General features: G+C 41.8%; 1 protein-coding gene across 15 annotated transcripts in view; it reads left to right on the forward strand.

Moving 5' to 3' along the window:
- Positions 1–16418, forward strand: part of FBRSL1 (fibrosin like 1) — a 758110-nt gene that overhangs the window by 381305 nt on the left and 360387 nt on the right. For 13 of the 15 annotated variants that reach the window (XM_075060074.1, XM_075060073.1, XM_075060072.1 and 10 more), the window contains exon 4: positions 4579–4614. The exons of the other annotated variants lie outside the window; for them this stretch is intronic. In XM_075060074.1, the coding sequence (XP_074916175.1) occupies positions 4579–4614 (36 nt within the window). The remainder of the gene's footprint in view (positions 1–4578; positions 4615–16418) is intronic. 15 annotated transcript variants of the gene reach the window in all.

Genomic DNA, 16418 nt, shown 5'->3' on the forward strand with positions numbered 1-16418 from the left:
ACATTTGTATTGATACAGAGAGAGTAACTCTTAATAGAAGTTCTTAAAATCCAGCTGAAGATCTTTGGCACAACCATAGTTTTGTCATGATTTTCTCCCACCCCAAATTACAAGCAATGCAGTGTTTGTCAGGAATAAAAGAACTTTTGAAAGCAAAATTAGTGTCAGGATGGCTCAAGAGTATTGGTAAGGAGATAATAAAGCCTTTCAAATGTAGCGGGTACATCTACACTGCAAAAAACACAACTCAGGGCAGCAAGTCTGAGTGGGTATCAACGATATAGGCTCATGGGGTCAGGGTGTATGCACGACAGGGCTAACAATTGCAGTGTGGATGTTGGGGCCTGGGCTGGAGCTCTGAAGCCTGTTGAGGACGGGGTGGGTCTCAGAGCTCAGGCTCCAGCTTGAGTGGGAACATCTATGTTGCTATTTTTAACCATGTAGCAGGAGCCTACCTGAGACTCACTGCAGTGGAGGTTTGTTTTTCAGTGTAGACGTACCCAAGGACAATGGTTCAACTCCATTTGAGGTTGGAAAACCACTGGAAGGCATTGGACACCTTGTTTGTGACCTACATGGAAAGAATTCTTGCTTGCATCTCTATTCCTTATGGACAGGTGCCTGTATCAAAGTGTCATCCTATCACAATTAATGCTAATTGGCACCCTTGTTGGCAGACAGTCATAGGATTAATTGGGCACAAATTATCGTCTTCTTAGATGTCACCCCTCTAGAGCAGGGTAGATGCAGATTAGTGGGCAATATGAAGAAGTTTGTGCTGTTAGTTGTTTCACAAATGACTTGTTATTTGTACCGTTTACTACTTTGCATTTCTCAGAGCTTGCCCAATGAAATTTGCACCAAAAAATCATGTCTTTCATTTTCAGGCAGCACAGTGGTGCAGTATTAATGTCATTTGGGTTGCAAACCAGGGGAAATGCTTATTTGGTAAAAACAAAACTAAAACAAGATAAAATGATTCGCTTTGATTCGAGTGGGAGAGGGCCGATATTCTTGATACTGGTACTCTCAGGTTCCGTTTCTGCTGACAGTCATGTCTCTGTGTATGGAGTGATGATTCATTACATAGGAGTTGAGTAAAGGCTTCAGGATTGGGGCCTGTCGGTGTGTTTAAGTGGATTATCCTGAAGTAATATCAAAAGGATCTCATTTTAGGAATGCAGATCAGAATGCATGGATATTAGTCTGGTACTTGCACGGCACTTATGATTTGGGGCCTTTTAGAGGTTCTGAATGCAGCAGTTCGATATGGATTGTTTTTAAAGAGCTTAGAATGTTGCCGGTTCTCCCAGAAACCAAAAGTCAGGCCTATATTAAGGGACATCCATGCAAACTGCTGTGGAAGCGGGGGTCTTGGGCTCACATGAGTCTAAATACATGAGATGTTGGAAGGGATGTTAAGAATTATATCCAATGACTAGCTTTACATATGCAGTGAAAATTCTATTCGAGAAAAATATCCTTTTCCTGGTCCAGGAAATGTTAATATTAAATTTGGAGGGAGGGGAGGAGAGGGGGAGTATCTTTGTAACAGTGAGCTTTTTAGCTGTGAAAAAAGTCAATGAAGTGGCATTCAATCATCATTATTTCAGGTACAGCATATTATGCACTGATTGCTGCTTTTGTCTTTTTAAAACAAAGGATGCTCTGAGCTGCATTTAAAATCCCATAAGGGAGCTGGTAATGAAACCTCCTGTTCTTCCGTTTTGCTAAACTTCTTGTCAACGTCTGTATTTAAACTGAAAGGTCAAGAGAGTTAATACAGCCCCCCTCCCTCACCTCGCTCCCGAGCAAATAGGTTGCCTCCTTCTCAGTTCTTTGTATGCCTTATTTTTTATGTTTGATATGTTGACTATATTGGCAAGCTATCAAATTGGCAGAACAGGTACTGTAATTTATCTGCTGAATATTTTTATGCAAATAGGGTGATGTTGTTAACATTATGATGAGTTCCCTGGTTTTTAGTTTATTAGTATTTGGGGGTTGTTGGGGATTTTTTGGTGGTAGCAGCTCAGAAATCCCATAAATGCTACTGCCCTTCATTTTATCACTCAGTAGCTTTATTTCCAGCCACTTTACATTACAAGACTTATTTATAACCCTGAACCCTTAGTAATGTTTAGAGGCAGAGGTCAGATCTGTGTGTAAGATGTGAGAGGCTAAAGCCTGAACATTGTAAACAATTTAATTTATGTTACTGCTGTCAGAGAGCTTCCAATCAAAGCTTCACTATTTGTATGCAGCTTGGAAGCCTAGGATCTTGGGATATCTGAGTTGCGTGGCTTCTGGTAGTAAGAATGTGGAGTCATAATACAGAATAGTTGTTAAAAACACAGGATGTCGGTGCTTTGTAACCTTCTGGTAATGTGGTAAATGATTCCCGTCATAGCTGCAGTGTGACAAGCAGGTCTTCAAGGTAAACCTTCAACAAGCTGGACTTGGGACAAAATGGGTGGGTTTTCTCTCATGCTTTTCTACTCCACATCTAAACTATATCAAGGCATCTGGGACCATTAGATTATCTTGGAAATGGGCAACTATGACTCCTGCATTCTGTCTTGAGCTCTGCCACTAACTGCCCTGTCATGTCGGGCAGTTCTCTTAACCTTTGTATAACTGGGTTTACCCTGCGTGTAAAAAGGGGTTAATAAAACATAGCTATCTTGTAAAGCATCTTCAAACCAGGCCAATTTCTGGAGGACTGGCTGGTCACATGGTCCTTTTTCCTTTTCTTGCTTGTTCCTGGAGGCCTGAAGCAGCAGCTGGGAACAAGGAGGAGGAACCATCCTAGCTGCCTCTACTCCTCCTCTTTTGTAACACTGAAGCCTAGTAGAGGTATCAGCCACAGAGAGAGTGTAATGTCCACAGAACAGGCAATGAGACAGCTCAACAACATATCCAGAGGGAAAAAAGGACCAGGTGGTTGAGCAGTCTGTCCAATGAAGCAGAGGAGAAAGGGAGTCAAGTGGCAGAGTAGCGTGTGCAGGGGAGAGGAGAGTAGGGGCTCAGAGACATGGAGAAGTGTGGACATGGTCCGAGGGTGGATTAGAGCACATGGGTGGAGGAAGATGAAGAGGAAGACCAAACTTACAGTATGGTTTAATTGTACTCAAAAGGGACAGAACTTATGAAAGCTGCTTAAGATAGATCAGAGCATTCCCAGTATTGCTGCTCCATGCAAGCGATTAGTGCAGTTATCGCAAGGGAGCTATCACAATGAAGAATGGGAAGATGAGGTGGTTTGTGCAATCACTGGCTGGCGTGGGGGGGGTTGCTTGTGAGTGGGAGGAGAGGTCTGCCTTCATGATCTTAAGTGGAAAGGGAGGTGGTCCATGAGGCAATCCGTCTGGCCCTAATTCAAGATTCCTAAGGGCAGGTCTACACTTAAAACAGCGCATCAGATCAGCTGTAACGCTTTAGTGAAAACACTCCTGTGCCAATGGGAGAGTTTCTCCCATTGGTGTGGTTAGCTATGACCTCTCACAGAGCGGGATTATGTTGACAGACAAGCTGTCCCACCGACATAGCACTGTCTATGCTGGGGGTTAGGTCGGTGTAACTACATCACTCAGGGGTGTGGATTTTTCACTAAATCTGTAGCGTAGACATGGTCCAAGTGTCAGCTTAAGTCCCTTGAGATATATCTACACTGCAGTCAGAGGCTAACCTGTGCTGCCAAACTTCTCTGCTATTGTAATTCACACGAGCTAGATCAAAGCTACCTTGGGTGTGTCTGCACTAGGGTGACCAGATAGCAAGGGTGAAAGATCAGGACGGGGGTGGGTGGTAGTTGGCACCTATGTAAGACAAAGCCCCAAATATCGAGACTGTCTCTATAAAATCGGGACATCTGGTCACCCTAGTCTGCACTTGCTGCTGTCACACCTTTGATTGCAGTGTAGAAATACCCTTTGAAGTCAAACTTAGGGCGTGGCTACTCTAGAGCATTTACAGGGCGCAGCTGCACCCATCTTCCATTGGCTTAACTGCTCCAGTCCCCGTGAGTGGCAGTAGCTATGTCAGTGGGAGAAGCTGTCCACACCATCACTTACGCTGGTGTAACTTATGTCACTCGGGCTGTGTGTGGGTGAATCAATCACCCCCCTGAGTGACATAAGTTACACCGACGTAAGCTGTAGTGTAGACATATCCTTAAATGCTGTACTGGATAGAGATGAATTTAAGCACCTCCTGATTACATTCTTGAATCGAGGCTTCTGCTAAGATGTGGGCCACACTATGAATAAATATGAGAGACCCCACCTCAATTGAAAAGAACTACTGAACCCCAAATAGCCCCCCCCCCCCCCGCAATATAGTTTGTCACAATTTAAGTGTTAAAATAGCCTTTGAGCCAGCACCTGGAAATGCTCTTTGACTGTTACAAAGTGACTGGGGCAGCAGCATGGAGAATGCCAGAAAATAACTGAAGAGGTTTTTAGTTATAAAGTTTTCCCCAAAAAAATTGGGTTGGGGGGAAATCTCACAATGTTACTTATATTACATTACACATAATCTCTCGCATTACTTATTGTGGCATATTGTTTCCTCCTACAGAGTTCTGCTCAATCGCTTTCAGGAAGAGGCTATTCCGTAAGTCATTTTACAGCTAATTCTTTCACTATTGTTGCTGTTGATTGCAGAGGTTTATATTACCTGTTGCATATCCACTGACACTAAGGGAATACAAAACATGAAAAATAAGCTTTGAGCAAGGCACTGTCTTGTGTTTCTAGCAAGACACACCTTCTGCACATGAGAGAACGGCGAATTGCCTATTTTCGGGTCTCCTGAATTTTGTTTTCTTCTTGGGTTTTTCCCCTCCCCCCCCCCCAACTACTTTTGACTAGTCAATCAGGTAATGAAACTTTAAGAAACAAAAAGGAGGAGATTTTCTAAGATAGATGCCTGTCTCCCATTGATTTTCTCACTACCCCTTTGTGCCTTTGAAAATATTCCACCCAAAATCAAATCAACCAAATGTTAAATTCTCTTGCTGGCAAACACTGTGTTGTATAACTGGTCAGAGCAGAAGAAATCTCACTTGATTTGAAAACAAGATAACATGATTGTTTTTGTCTCCAGTAAACCAGGATGCCATAATTATAGGCAATGTTATAGGCCCTGAGGTTCAAAAGTAGATGCATACAGATGCAGTTCCACAATGGTTTTTAAATGGCCATTTGTATGTGCAGATACTTGAAGTTATTTGTATGCACAATGATGGTATTTTTCCATGTAGATGTGATGCACTCATTTGTACGTGTGCCTTGCACTCATCCACCTGAAAATCGGGTCTACAAGTATATTGTATGGAATTTATATGAGATAAGAGACACACAGGTATACGTTGTTTATTTAAGACATCACTGAAGTCCTGGATTTGTATAACACACAACTCTTAGGAGAAATGTATGGCATTTAGATGCATGTAATGACATTGCTGGTCTCCTATCAAGTCATGTGTTCTCTGATTATTGGTGCAGAGGTTGTAAGTGAAGTTGTATGATGATCTGAATTAGAAGTGTGTTAACCATTTAACAATCCCTACATATAGTAACTGGCAGTAGTCACTCCTGTTGCAAGTTCTGTCATGACATAAGTTTTATCTTCTAGGTGAGTGCCCCGGAATGTGTGTCTTATATCAAGAGCCACCGCTGCTTCCTTTTAACAATATAGTTTTAAAAGGGGGGCAGGTTGTTACATATTGTTTATGAGGTTGATGTAACAACCTGACACAGAGCCTTTTAAAGTAATTGAGAATGATTCTTTTTAATGATGTATGTTGTACATTTGTCCATTTGACACGAGGGGAATAGAGAGAGAGATTATCTGAGTAATGTGATGGAACCTGTGCGTGTCCAGCTGCTGTGATGTACACATTAACACTGGGAAGCTGTTAGATGTGTCCCAATTTCAGAGTGACAGCATCACACGCATACTCTTGTGACAGAGGTACAGTGCAGTGTGAAGTGCATTGGCATGATAGTATCACATGATTTGGAGTCTAAGGGCTTTACAAATAATATTTTGGAGACGTCAGCTGATGTTGACATGCATCTCAAATATCTTGCAATGAAAATATTTATTGTATCTCAGGTGAGTGTCATTGCTTAACTCTCTTGCCGCATGAGATCTTTTGCTCTAGCATGAAGATACAAATGTACGTGTGCAAAATAGAGCAGTTAATCTCCCATACATATGAAGGGCTGGATCCATCTAGACCAGGGGTTGGCAACCTTTCAGAAGTGGTGTGCTGAGTCTTCATTTATTCACCCTAATTTAAGGTTTCACATGCCAGTAATATATTTTAATGTTTTTAGAAGATCTTTTTCTACAAGTCTATGATATATAACTAAACTACTGTTGTATGTAAAGTAAATAAGGTTTAAAAATGTTTCAGAAGCTTCATTTAAAATTAAATTAAAATGCAGAGCCCCCAGACCGGTAGCCAGGACCTGAGCAGTGTGAGTGCCACTTAAAATCAGCTCACGTGCCGCCCTGATCTAGACTGAAAACTCTTTAGGTTATGTCTTCTGTAAAGTGCCATGCATGACTATGGCATTATATAAATAATAATGAATCACCTTGACAAATTTTATGTCTGGGAATTAAACAATTTCCCACTGGCTACAACATGGGTTTCAAAATCTGAATGGAAAAAGGCCGAAGGATTGTTCAGAAGCCCCTAAACAATATATCATTGGATAATTTTGTCGCTGACTGAAAATAAATCTTTTTTTGTGTGTGTCTTTAATAACTGGTCTTCAGAAATTATTTAGCTCCCTGTCCGAAAATGGTTTTGTTCTGTCTCATTTACCCAATCCAGACCTTCTCAAGGGAGGGGAGAGCTCTTAGCATCCCCAAGCAGTGTTTTGAGATCATGAGTGGCCTGAGCTGGCGTTGCTTTTCCTTCTGGGTTGTCATTTTATCTGTTAAATTGCCTTCTGCCTCACCATGTACCAGCTGTTGAGGCTGACCATTTCCCTTAAGACTATCATGCTGTTCTAAATTGATCCAACATAAGGCCAAGACTATAGCTTCTAACACTGCCAAGATCCAAATTTAGCTTGGAACCTGACTCTCCCAGGTGGCATTAAAACGTTCTAACCACTGACTCAACAAGACTGGCCAAGCTCAGGGTTGTCCTTAATATATTGCAAAGGTTTCATTTTCATAGGGAACTAGCTGTATATTAAGCACTAAATCAGTATTTTGGCATGGCCCTCTGTTTATATCAGAGCCTGTTTGCCAGACATGGTGAAAGCATGTTTAAAAAATAGCATTTACAAAAGTAAAGCACAGTTTCTTTTACTTGTGCCCTATTCTCTTGATATCTGTGATGGCTTATGTTGTTGAAGATTGTCACTTACAAAATGGTACGTAGTTACTATGCAGAGTAGTTGCTCTGGGTTTCACAAAGAGCTGGTTAAATATCATAAACTATTTCGGATGTTACATATTAGAGTTTGCTTTTTTTAAATGAACTTGCTTTGAATCTGCACCCTTTCGTGTTTGCTTTTTTCAGTTATCCTTGCAGATAAGTTTACTGTTAGGAATGTTCATATAAACACCAAGTTTGTAAGGAAATATTTACTGGTAAGAAGAGAATTTGAAATCCAAAACCATGAGCATTTGCCAAAAACCTTATTCAAAGATTTAAGCTCATCCAGTCAGGAAACAAAATGCTGTGTAAGCCATGTGTCCAATCGCAACATCTCAAATATTAAATGCTTCAGGTGACAGCTTATATAAAAGCTATAGACCAAAGACAAGATTTTCAAATTGGAGCCTAAAGTAAGGTAGAAAAATTAATGTAAGCGCCTATACAAGAGACCTAATTTTCATTTGCTGAATAGCCCAGCAACTCCAACTGACTGAGTTTTACTCCTAAATTTGAACATTTTGACCACAGAACTACTGGTGGAAATTACTTGCCATATAATTTCATAGTTTGTTCACAGATAGCTGGTGATCAGAAAAAAAAAAAAGGTGAAATTCATTGATTATAACATGTTTGTTATGAATTTACTGCTCAGCATAAAGTTTCAAACAAGGATTAATTTTACCTGGGACAAGAAGGTTATGCAACATATGTAGATATGTGGATTAGCAAGATGTTTATCTCATAAGCAGCGTAGCATGAGTTTTTCATGCCCTTTCTCTGTTGCACGTCAAATATGTATTTTCTCTATGTTGAGAAATGGAATGGTAGCATATTTTTGAAGGGTAATAACTTACTCTCCATTTCTTTATTTTAGCAAGTATGTGATAAGATATTATGCTATGCCTCTCATGCACATGGCTGAGATCAGACATTCCAGCTTTCAGCCATTCTGAGCCAGAAATGTGTGTTTTTTGCAAGCAGAAAAAAACAGATATTTTGGGTAACAACTTAAAACAGGCAAATCCTCTTTCGTACATTTTACTTGTAGACTTGGAAATTCTGGAAATGCTTCACTGATCATGTGTCCAGTTTCTAGATTTCACTAAGATTGCACTGTGGAGCATTTTAAAAATGTATTCTTTATACTGTGACAAAGTTCCTCCTCTATCTTGGTGGGTCCTGTGCTTATTGGCGGATTTGTTCGCCTCAGAGATTCACCATGTGGGTCAGGGAACAGCCCAGAGACCTTCTCCTCTGATAGAACCCAGAGTCTGGGTCAATTCCTCCTGTGTTTGATCAGGAGTTAGGAGGTTTGGGGGAAACCTGAGCTTGCCCTTTACTCTGGGTTCCAGCCCAGGGCCCTGTGGACTGCAGCTGTCTAGAGTGCCTCCTGGAACAGCTGCGCGACAGCTACAACTCCCTGGGCTACTTCCCCATAGCCTTCTCCCAACACCTTCTTTATCCTCACCACAGGACCTTTCTCCGGGTGTCTGATAATGCTTGTCGTCTTCAATCTTCCAGCAATATGCCTTCTCACCCTTAGCTCCGCGCGCCTCTTGCTCCCAGCTCCTCGCATGCATGCTATAAACTGAAGTGAGGTTCTTTTTAAACTGATTAGCCAGCCTGTCCTAATTGATTCTAGCAGTTTCTTCTTAATTGGCTCCAGGTGTCCTAATTAGCCTGCCTGCCTTAGTTGGTTCCAGCAAGTTTCTGCTTGTTCTGGAACTGCCCCTGTTACCTTACCCAGGGAAACGGGATCTACTTAATCTGGGACTAATATATCTGCCTTCTAACACTCTCCTGTAGCCATCTGGCCTGACCCTGTCACAACAGTTGTACATTCGTTTGACATAGTGTGTTTAGGAACTAGTGATAATGCAAACGATAACAAATTACATGGACTATATGAACACAGCTAAAATGCCTCAACTGTTTGAAATGTAGAGCATGGCTTACAGATAAGCCTAGGCTAAAGTTGTGCTTGGCTCATTTTTGTACAGAGGAGAAGGGGCAGAAGTGGGAATACATGGTAATAAAAAATATTCAGATAAATCATGTAGCTTGTTTATAGAACACCTGCAAAGCTGTTCCTGTTATGAAATGAAAGGGGATAAAATGCAGAGGGGAATGAACTTAAAACCACATGGCAGATCCAGGTTCAGTGAACCAAATTGTCTGTGGGTATCCACTGGAGCAAAGTGTTGAAGGATGGAGCTCTTCATTTTATTTCTTTGGGTCCTGAAATAAGATTTTTTTTAAAACTAATAACAATAACATGCACTTGACAACAAATGCAGCTGATTTTTACTCTACACTGCTATAAAATATCAAACTCTGTACAGCCTAGTCAAATTCTTGGCAGCCCATCAAATTTAGTGAATTTTACCTTTGTTTGTTTGTTTGTTTGAACACTGGAAACCAGTGTCCCAAATAATTTATATTTGAAGATCATGTATATCAAGATATGTCTAAAACACACAAGGCTTATAGAGAGATCTTGAGATGATTCTTTCTCTGTTTGGGGCATCCAAACTCATAGTGATTAGTGCACCTTCCCACCATGTTGTGACTTCTCATAAAAGTGAAGTACTTATGCAGACAAAGTTAGAGCCAAGCATAATATAGGCAATCACTTGCAATTTTCCTGAATGCACATGTCCGCCAATACACCTGATTCTTGCTATTGAACACATCAGCAACTCTGCTATAGACCATTCCTGAGTGTAGAGTCATTCCTGTCAATTTATATTGAGGTTTTGAGGACGGGTTTCCAAGCAATTAGTAACCATCTTTAAAGCCAGTTGTCTAAGGGTATGTCTACACTGCACGATTATTTCGAATTAGCTTAAACCGACATTACAAAACAGATCTAATAAAATCGGTTTAGCGCGTCCACAGTGGGATCCCGAAATCGATTGTTTGCGTCCATGGTCCAAAGCTACCATCGATTTCAGGAGCGGTGCACTGTGGGTAGCTGTTCCTCAGCTATCCCATAGTTCCCACTTCCGTGTTGAGAGACAGTGCCTGAGGGGCAGAAAACACTGCCCTGCGGTGGGTGGGTACAGCCTCACCCCTCCCTTTGTGAAGGCTCGACAACCCTTGCGCCTTTTTTCGAGGAGTGCATTGAGCAAACGCCATGCACAGCATCTTTCCTCAGTTGGTGGTGCGGGTAGATCCTGAACCACTCTTCCAGACACTGTGTTTGAAATCCTACAACATTGGGACTCAGCCAAGATGCAAATAATTTCAGAGACTGCTGTGGACTGTGGATAGTGGAGTACTCTTTTACCCCCCTCCCTCCTTCATGAGCGTCCATTTGATCACTCACGCCGCTATAGTAAATTTGCATTTCGTGTTCTGTACGGAGCTGGATACAACAGGATTTGTTTCCCATACTCTACGGTCTATGCTGGAGCTACTTTTTCGATTTCAAACTGCATCGCCAGTCGTTGCTGATCAGAGCTCCACGTGGGCAAGCAGGAAATGTTCGCTCTTACCTGGCCCGCTTGCATTCTTGCTGATCCAGATACCTCTGGTTCGAGGCCATAATAGTCCACTATGAACCCTAATCACAAATGAATTTAGCGCTACTCCTCTTGTTTGGGAGGAGTTCGAAATCGATTTAAGAGCCGTAACGTATTAATGACGACGTCGTGTGAACGGATACAGCGTTAAATCGGTATATCGGCCATTAAACCGATTTAAAGTCGCAGTGTAGACCTGGCCTAAGTGACTGCTTCTTACTCTCTACTCTATCTCAACAATTAAGCTCTGCTAGGATAATCTCATCTGTCTGTGTTTGATCCTTGGCTTTCCAAAGCTCAGAAGCAGGACATTCCCAGTTTTAGGTCCTGGATTTGGCTCTTTCTGACTGTCCATTACAGTCAAGTTAGTCAACTTCTGATCACTCTGCAAGGCTCTTTTGTTCATGTCAGGCTTTTGTTGAATGTTTTTTTTTATTTCCCTTCTGGTTTCTCTCTCCAACAGCTTATTAGCAGAAGTGTTAGATCGTTGTTAAAGCCCACATTGTGTCGTAATAAGAATTATGGGCTCAATCCTGTAAGGTGCTGGGCACTTTCAACTTGCATTGAAGTCAGTGAAAGTTGAGGGTGCACAGCACATTACAGGATTGAGCCCTAAATTAGGTAATAAATAAATAAAACTTGACAAAAAAACTTCGTGCTGAAGGGACTGAAGAAGCCACTAAATTCATAATGATATTCTAGCTAGCCACTACTCATCAGGTGCACTTAGTGCCTCAGCCAGCTCCAGCGTGGAGTTGATTGAAGGTAACAGCATGTAGTCAGGGCTGATCTGCAGCAGGTAGTAGGTGCTTGATTAGTGGGAACTAGAGTCCACAGGTTACAGGGTCATTCCCTACTTTTGTTTGCCAAAGCTGAACCCTTGTCTGTTTGAGTGACAATGTTAGGGGTTTAATGGTGGTGAGAAAACTTTGTTGTGACTTCAGTTGACTCAGCATCAATGTTACATCACATAGCAGATGTCTTGGATCTGTGAATTGCCTTGTACACTCGACTCTCCTAGCAACTTTCCAGCATTTATCAGGAGGAGCAATATCTGCGAGGCCATAGAGGCTGTTAATGTGGGTAGGCTTAAGGCATCTTGTAATGTCGCAACAGGCAGAGGTAAGTAGAGAGTTTAACTTTTTTGCATGGGGGGATCGTGCCCAAACTGCACAGGCATATTCAGCAGAGAAGTAGCAAAGTGCCAGTGCAGTTGATCACAGAGTGGAGTTCACCTTTGACCCCTCGGTGAACAGAGTGATTCACCTTTGACCCCCTCAGTTTTTTAAATGGCATGCACTGACTTACATTTTTGCTGGGTTTGCATGCACTTGGTTGGCTGCATAGTACTTATGTTAAGTGCATTCCCCGGAGTACTCTTTAATATGTCAAACTCCTTGTGCTGTGTGGTGACGCACAGATCATCTGTGTGTAGATAAAGCACATTGTGCTGGGATAGCTTGCCTGGTCATTTGTGTAGATGTTGACTAATATAGGTGCTAAGACACTACCTTGGGGGAGGCCACATTCCTTTGTTGCCACCATCGGCTTTGTTTGCCACAAACGTTCACGAAGGATTGTCTGTTCTCCAGCATGGTCTGTATTAGCTTTGTGAAATGGTGGTCCTTTGTTGCCATTAGTACCTTGGCAAGGAATCCACAATGATTGACTGCTTCATAGGCAGCTGAGAGATCAACGAAAACCGCTCTTGTCATCAGTCTCCTTTTATATCCATCTTTGATATATTGTGTCCAATTCAGAAGCTGTTCAGTGCGTGATGAGCCCGGTTGAAAGCCAGCTGTTTTGATGATTAAAAAGTGGTTCAATAACTGGTGTGACAGTAGTCTCTCAAACAACTTTCAAATATCACACAGGATATTTTACTGAGATAAGTCGAAAGTTTTTTTTAAAAGATCAGATGGTTCCTTTCCAGGCTTCAAATAGCCCCCCTTCCCTGGCTTGTTGCCAGATTTTTGGTATCTCGAGCTAGATGAGACTGGTATTGAACATAGTCTGGAGCCACTTCCGTGTGTGTGAGCTGAAATATTTGATCTGCTGTTTGGATGTCATCTAGGCCTGCTGCTTTCCCTGTTTTCAGGGCACATGCCGTGATGATGAACGTACTATAAGATAGATAGAGGAGGGAGATGCCAGGTTAGATTTCCAGGATGGGGCTCTTGCTCCTTGGGATGAAAATACAATGGAAATAGTTCATTCAGCCAAAAAGGGGATGGACAAGAATGGGAAAGTGCCCCAGTCAGTTAGAGAGAAGTGTTGATGGGGTTCTAGACACACTCCTGTCCAGTTCTCCTCACCCGGGAGAAAAGTACCTGTTACCTAGGGATGCTGTGTGTTAAATGTGGGAAGGAATGCTTGAGACTCTAATAGGGATGACGAAGATCTTCTGGGGGATGGGAGAAAGAGAGACTGTGCCAAGACTATTCTTTTATAAGTTTTGTGCTGTGTGTGCACACTGCTATAAAACCCCTCCTGTCCTACAGTGAATTTTTACCCTGCAGGTTTAATTCCATAGGCTAACTCTGAGTTCCTGTTTTTAAAAATTAATAAATAAGACTCCCCCATCCTGGAGCACAGGAGAAATCTTAAAGATCCAGGACTATAACCACACATCAATCTGACTCTAAAAAAAGTCTGACAATTTCCCTTTATTAGGTTTCTAGACACACCCATTTTATTCTGCATGAACCTGGTTATCCTTGTGTTGGGATTAGCCCAAAGAAGCCCTTGTTGCCAAAAAAAATACTCTGAGTTTGTTGTATGGACTTCACTTTTAATTCATTGTGCCATGTGAGATCTTGAGTCAAGCTGAATTTAGTGGAAGTATGTTGACTTAAATCCGCTGAGGATCTGGCCTCTTGTCTTTTTGTGATACTTCCACAATCTGGGAACTTAAATGCTGCTGGAAAATGAGCATGCATAGCATTTTGGGCACATGAAGGGCTTTTGGAGTGTGTGAAAAGCACCATGGAAAACCTAAGCCAAAAAAAAGAAGAAAAAAAAAGTAAATAAACTCAAATACGTGAATTGTACAAATAGGGATGTGCATGGACTTTACTAACACACATTTCCTTTAAAGTTCCCTTCTCTTAGAATCTGTTTCCTATTAAATGACATTCTGCTTTTAATTATGACGAAAAGTCCCATAAATTTTCACTCATCTTCACAGCTGTAAATAATCACAAAGGGTCCTTGCTGGCTATATTTCAGTCTGTCTGAGTCAGTGGCATTGGCAGAGGGTCTGATTGTGAGGCTCACAGAGCAGCCATATTGACAACATAACCAATACACAAGGGCACCCCTTTGTTTATAAGACATGAGCATAATTGGATGACCTTGATTTACGTAAACTGACAAGTATTAATGCAAGTGCAGCTAACTGACACGGCAAGACTCTGAGATCCCCTCAAGGGACGGGTCATATGACTCGTCTCTGATTTTTACCACATTTTTAATCCGCCCCCACCCCCCACGGGGTGGTGGGAATCCTATCTCTAGTCTGACCAGAAAGCCATGATTGTTATACAAACACGTCTCCAGCAAGTCTCCCCATTAAGCACTTCTGCATAGGATAGCCTAGCTGCCCACAGCCCTGCATACCGGAATAAAGAGCTGTCCTAAATCTGTCTTGAATTTGCTAGCCTGGAAAGGACTACGTACTGCTGAAGAGGAAAGGCAGAGGGTTTTGAGGAGATCTGGTCTTCATTTCTGGACCTTTATGATTAAGAATGGCCTAAAGTGGTTATGTTGTGTGTATGTCACAGCTTTTCTTATGTGATAGGTCAGCATGTTTCATTGTCTTCATCTTCACATTGTTTGTCCTGTGCTCTCTTCTTCTCCATTTCCAATCTTTCCTTACTTCCCTTTCTGTTTTAAAAAACAAACAAAAAACAGACTAGCAATTCATCTCAGTCAGGATCTAGCACACTTATCTGATGCTAATGTTGCACTAGGCAGCGGTGTCGTTTTATGGGAGAGTGGGGCATTTAGATTTTTTATTTCATTCTATCACAGGGTTATGCATGAGCTATGACCACACAGACAAAAGTTTTATATACCCAATTCCTGTGGACTATACAAAAGCGGAGATGGCCTGTTTATTACACTTCATGCTGTGGTGGGCTCATCAGAAGAAATTAACATGGTGGAGGGAATTGATCAGCTTGTTTTATCTCATATCTTACATGCTTTTATTGAAACCTACACCCAAAACCACTGAGTGAAGGGAAGCAGCAGAGGAAATAACAGTGACATTAACCCAAAACACTGGCACAAAAGTAAAAGAAAGGGAAAATGATGTGTTATGTTGGTCTAATTAGCAATGGAATAAACAATAGTGTGTGTGGGGGGGGGGGGGGGGAAGTGGTCCAGTAACCCGTGCATATAGTGTGTTTGCCTAAGAGAATGTAAGCTAACATATCAGTTGACATATTAATATATAAAGATGTTTTAATTGGTTACTTCAGTACATACTCTCTTCCCCATGCACACAGTTTTTTTAGCTAGCCCCCAAATAGGTCTATGGTTGTGTTTTCCATTCATTAAACACCAGCCACAAAATGGTCTGTAGTGGAAAACTGCTGTTTAATTCTTGTCTGCACTGCAATATGTAAGTGAAGTGTCTCCTGGTCTGACTCCGCCCTTCCTGCTCCATCCCACCCCCTACTGATATATTTATATATATATATTTGTTTGTTTGTTAAAGGTCAGAGGCAAATTTCCCTGACCAGCTCCATCATATTCCTAACAGAAAACAAGGTGCAGCTTTGCAGCTAACGAGACAATAAGCCCAAGTCATACCTCACACCTTGGAAGGCTTCTAATAACACCTTAAAGATTTAACACAGTGTTACAAAAGCTGCAAATTGGGCAGGGGTGGGGAATAAATCTAGTGTACCACATGGGCTGGGAGTTTTTCCCCATACAGTTGCAGACTGACTGCAATTTAAAAACCATTAAAAATGTACAATACCTTGATATATGCAGTTGCATCTTCAGGAGGAAGGTAACACTCCATTCACTAGGGGATGAACTTGAGTACAGAAATTAAAAGGCTTTCAGCTTTAAAGCTGTTGTAAGCATGCAGCTCAGTCTCACTGGCTTCAGTAAGAGAACAGCAGCCTGTGATCCCCAGAAGTGGACCAAGATTCATGGTCTGCCTTGCTCTGAATGGTGAGGAAGGGGATCTTTCAGCCCCTGGGTATGAGGGAAGAAGAGGTAGTGGGGGAGCTGACTGTGAGGATTGGATTTTTTCCACCATATGCACTTTTTTGCTAGAGGACAAAGGCAGAAATCCTTGTCAGCTGTACAGGATGCTGTTTGCACTTGCCACCTTCTTAGAGATCCAGCTTCCCATTTCCTAGTGGTTAATTCCAGATACACATGGTGTGACTTGGTTGGCAACTTCTTAGAAACTGAAATAATACCCAGGTGCCCTTCTGTGTTTTATGGCAAATAAATAAATGGAA

The sequence above is a fragment of the Chelonoidis abingdonii genome, chromosome 22, assembly GCF_003597395.2.
Source record: "Chelonoidis abingdonii isolate Lonesome George chromosome 22, CheloAbing_2.0, whole genome shotgun sequence".
In the NCBI taxonomy this organism is placed as follows: Eukaryota; Metazoa; Chordata; order Testudines; family Testudinidae; genus Chelonoidis; species Chelonoidis abingdonii.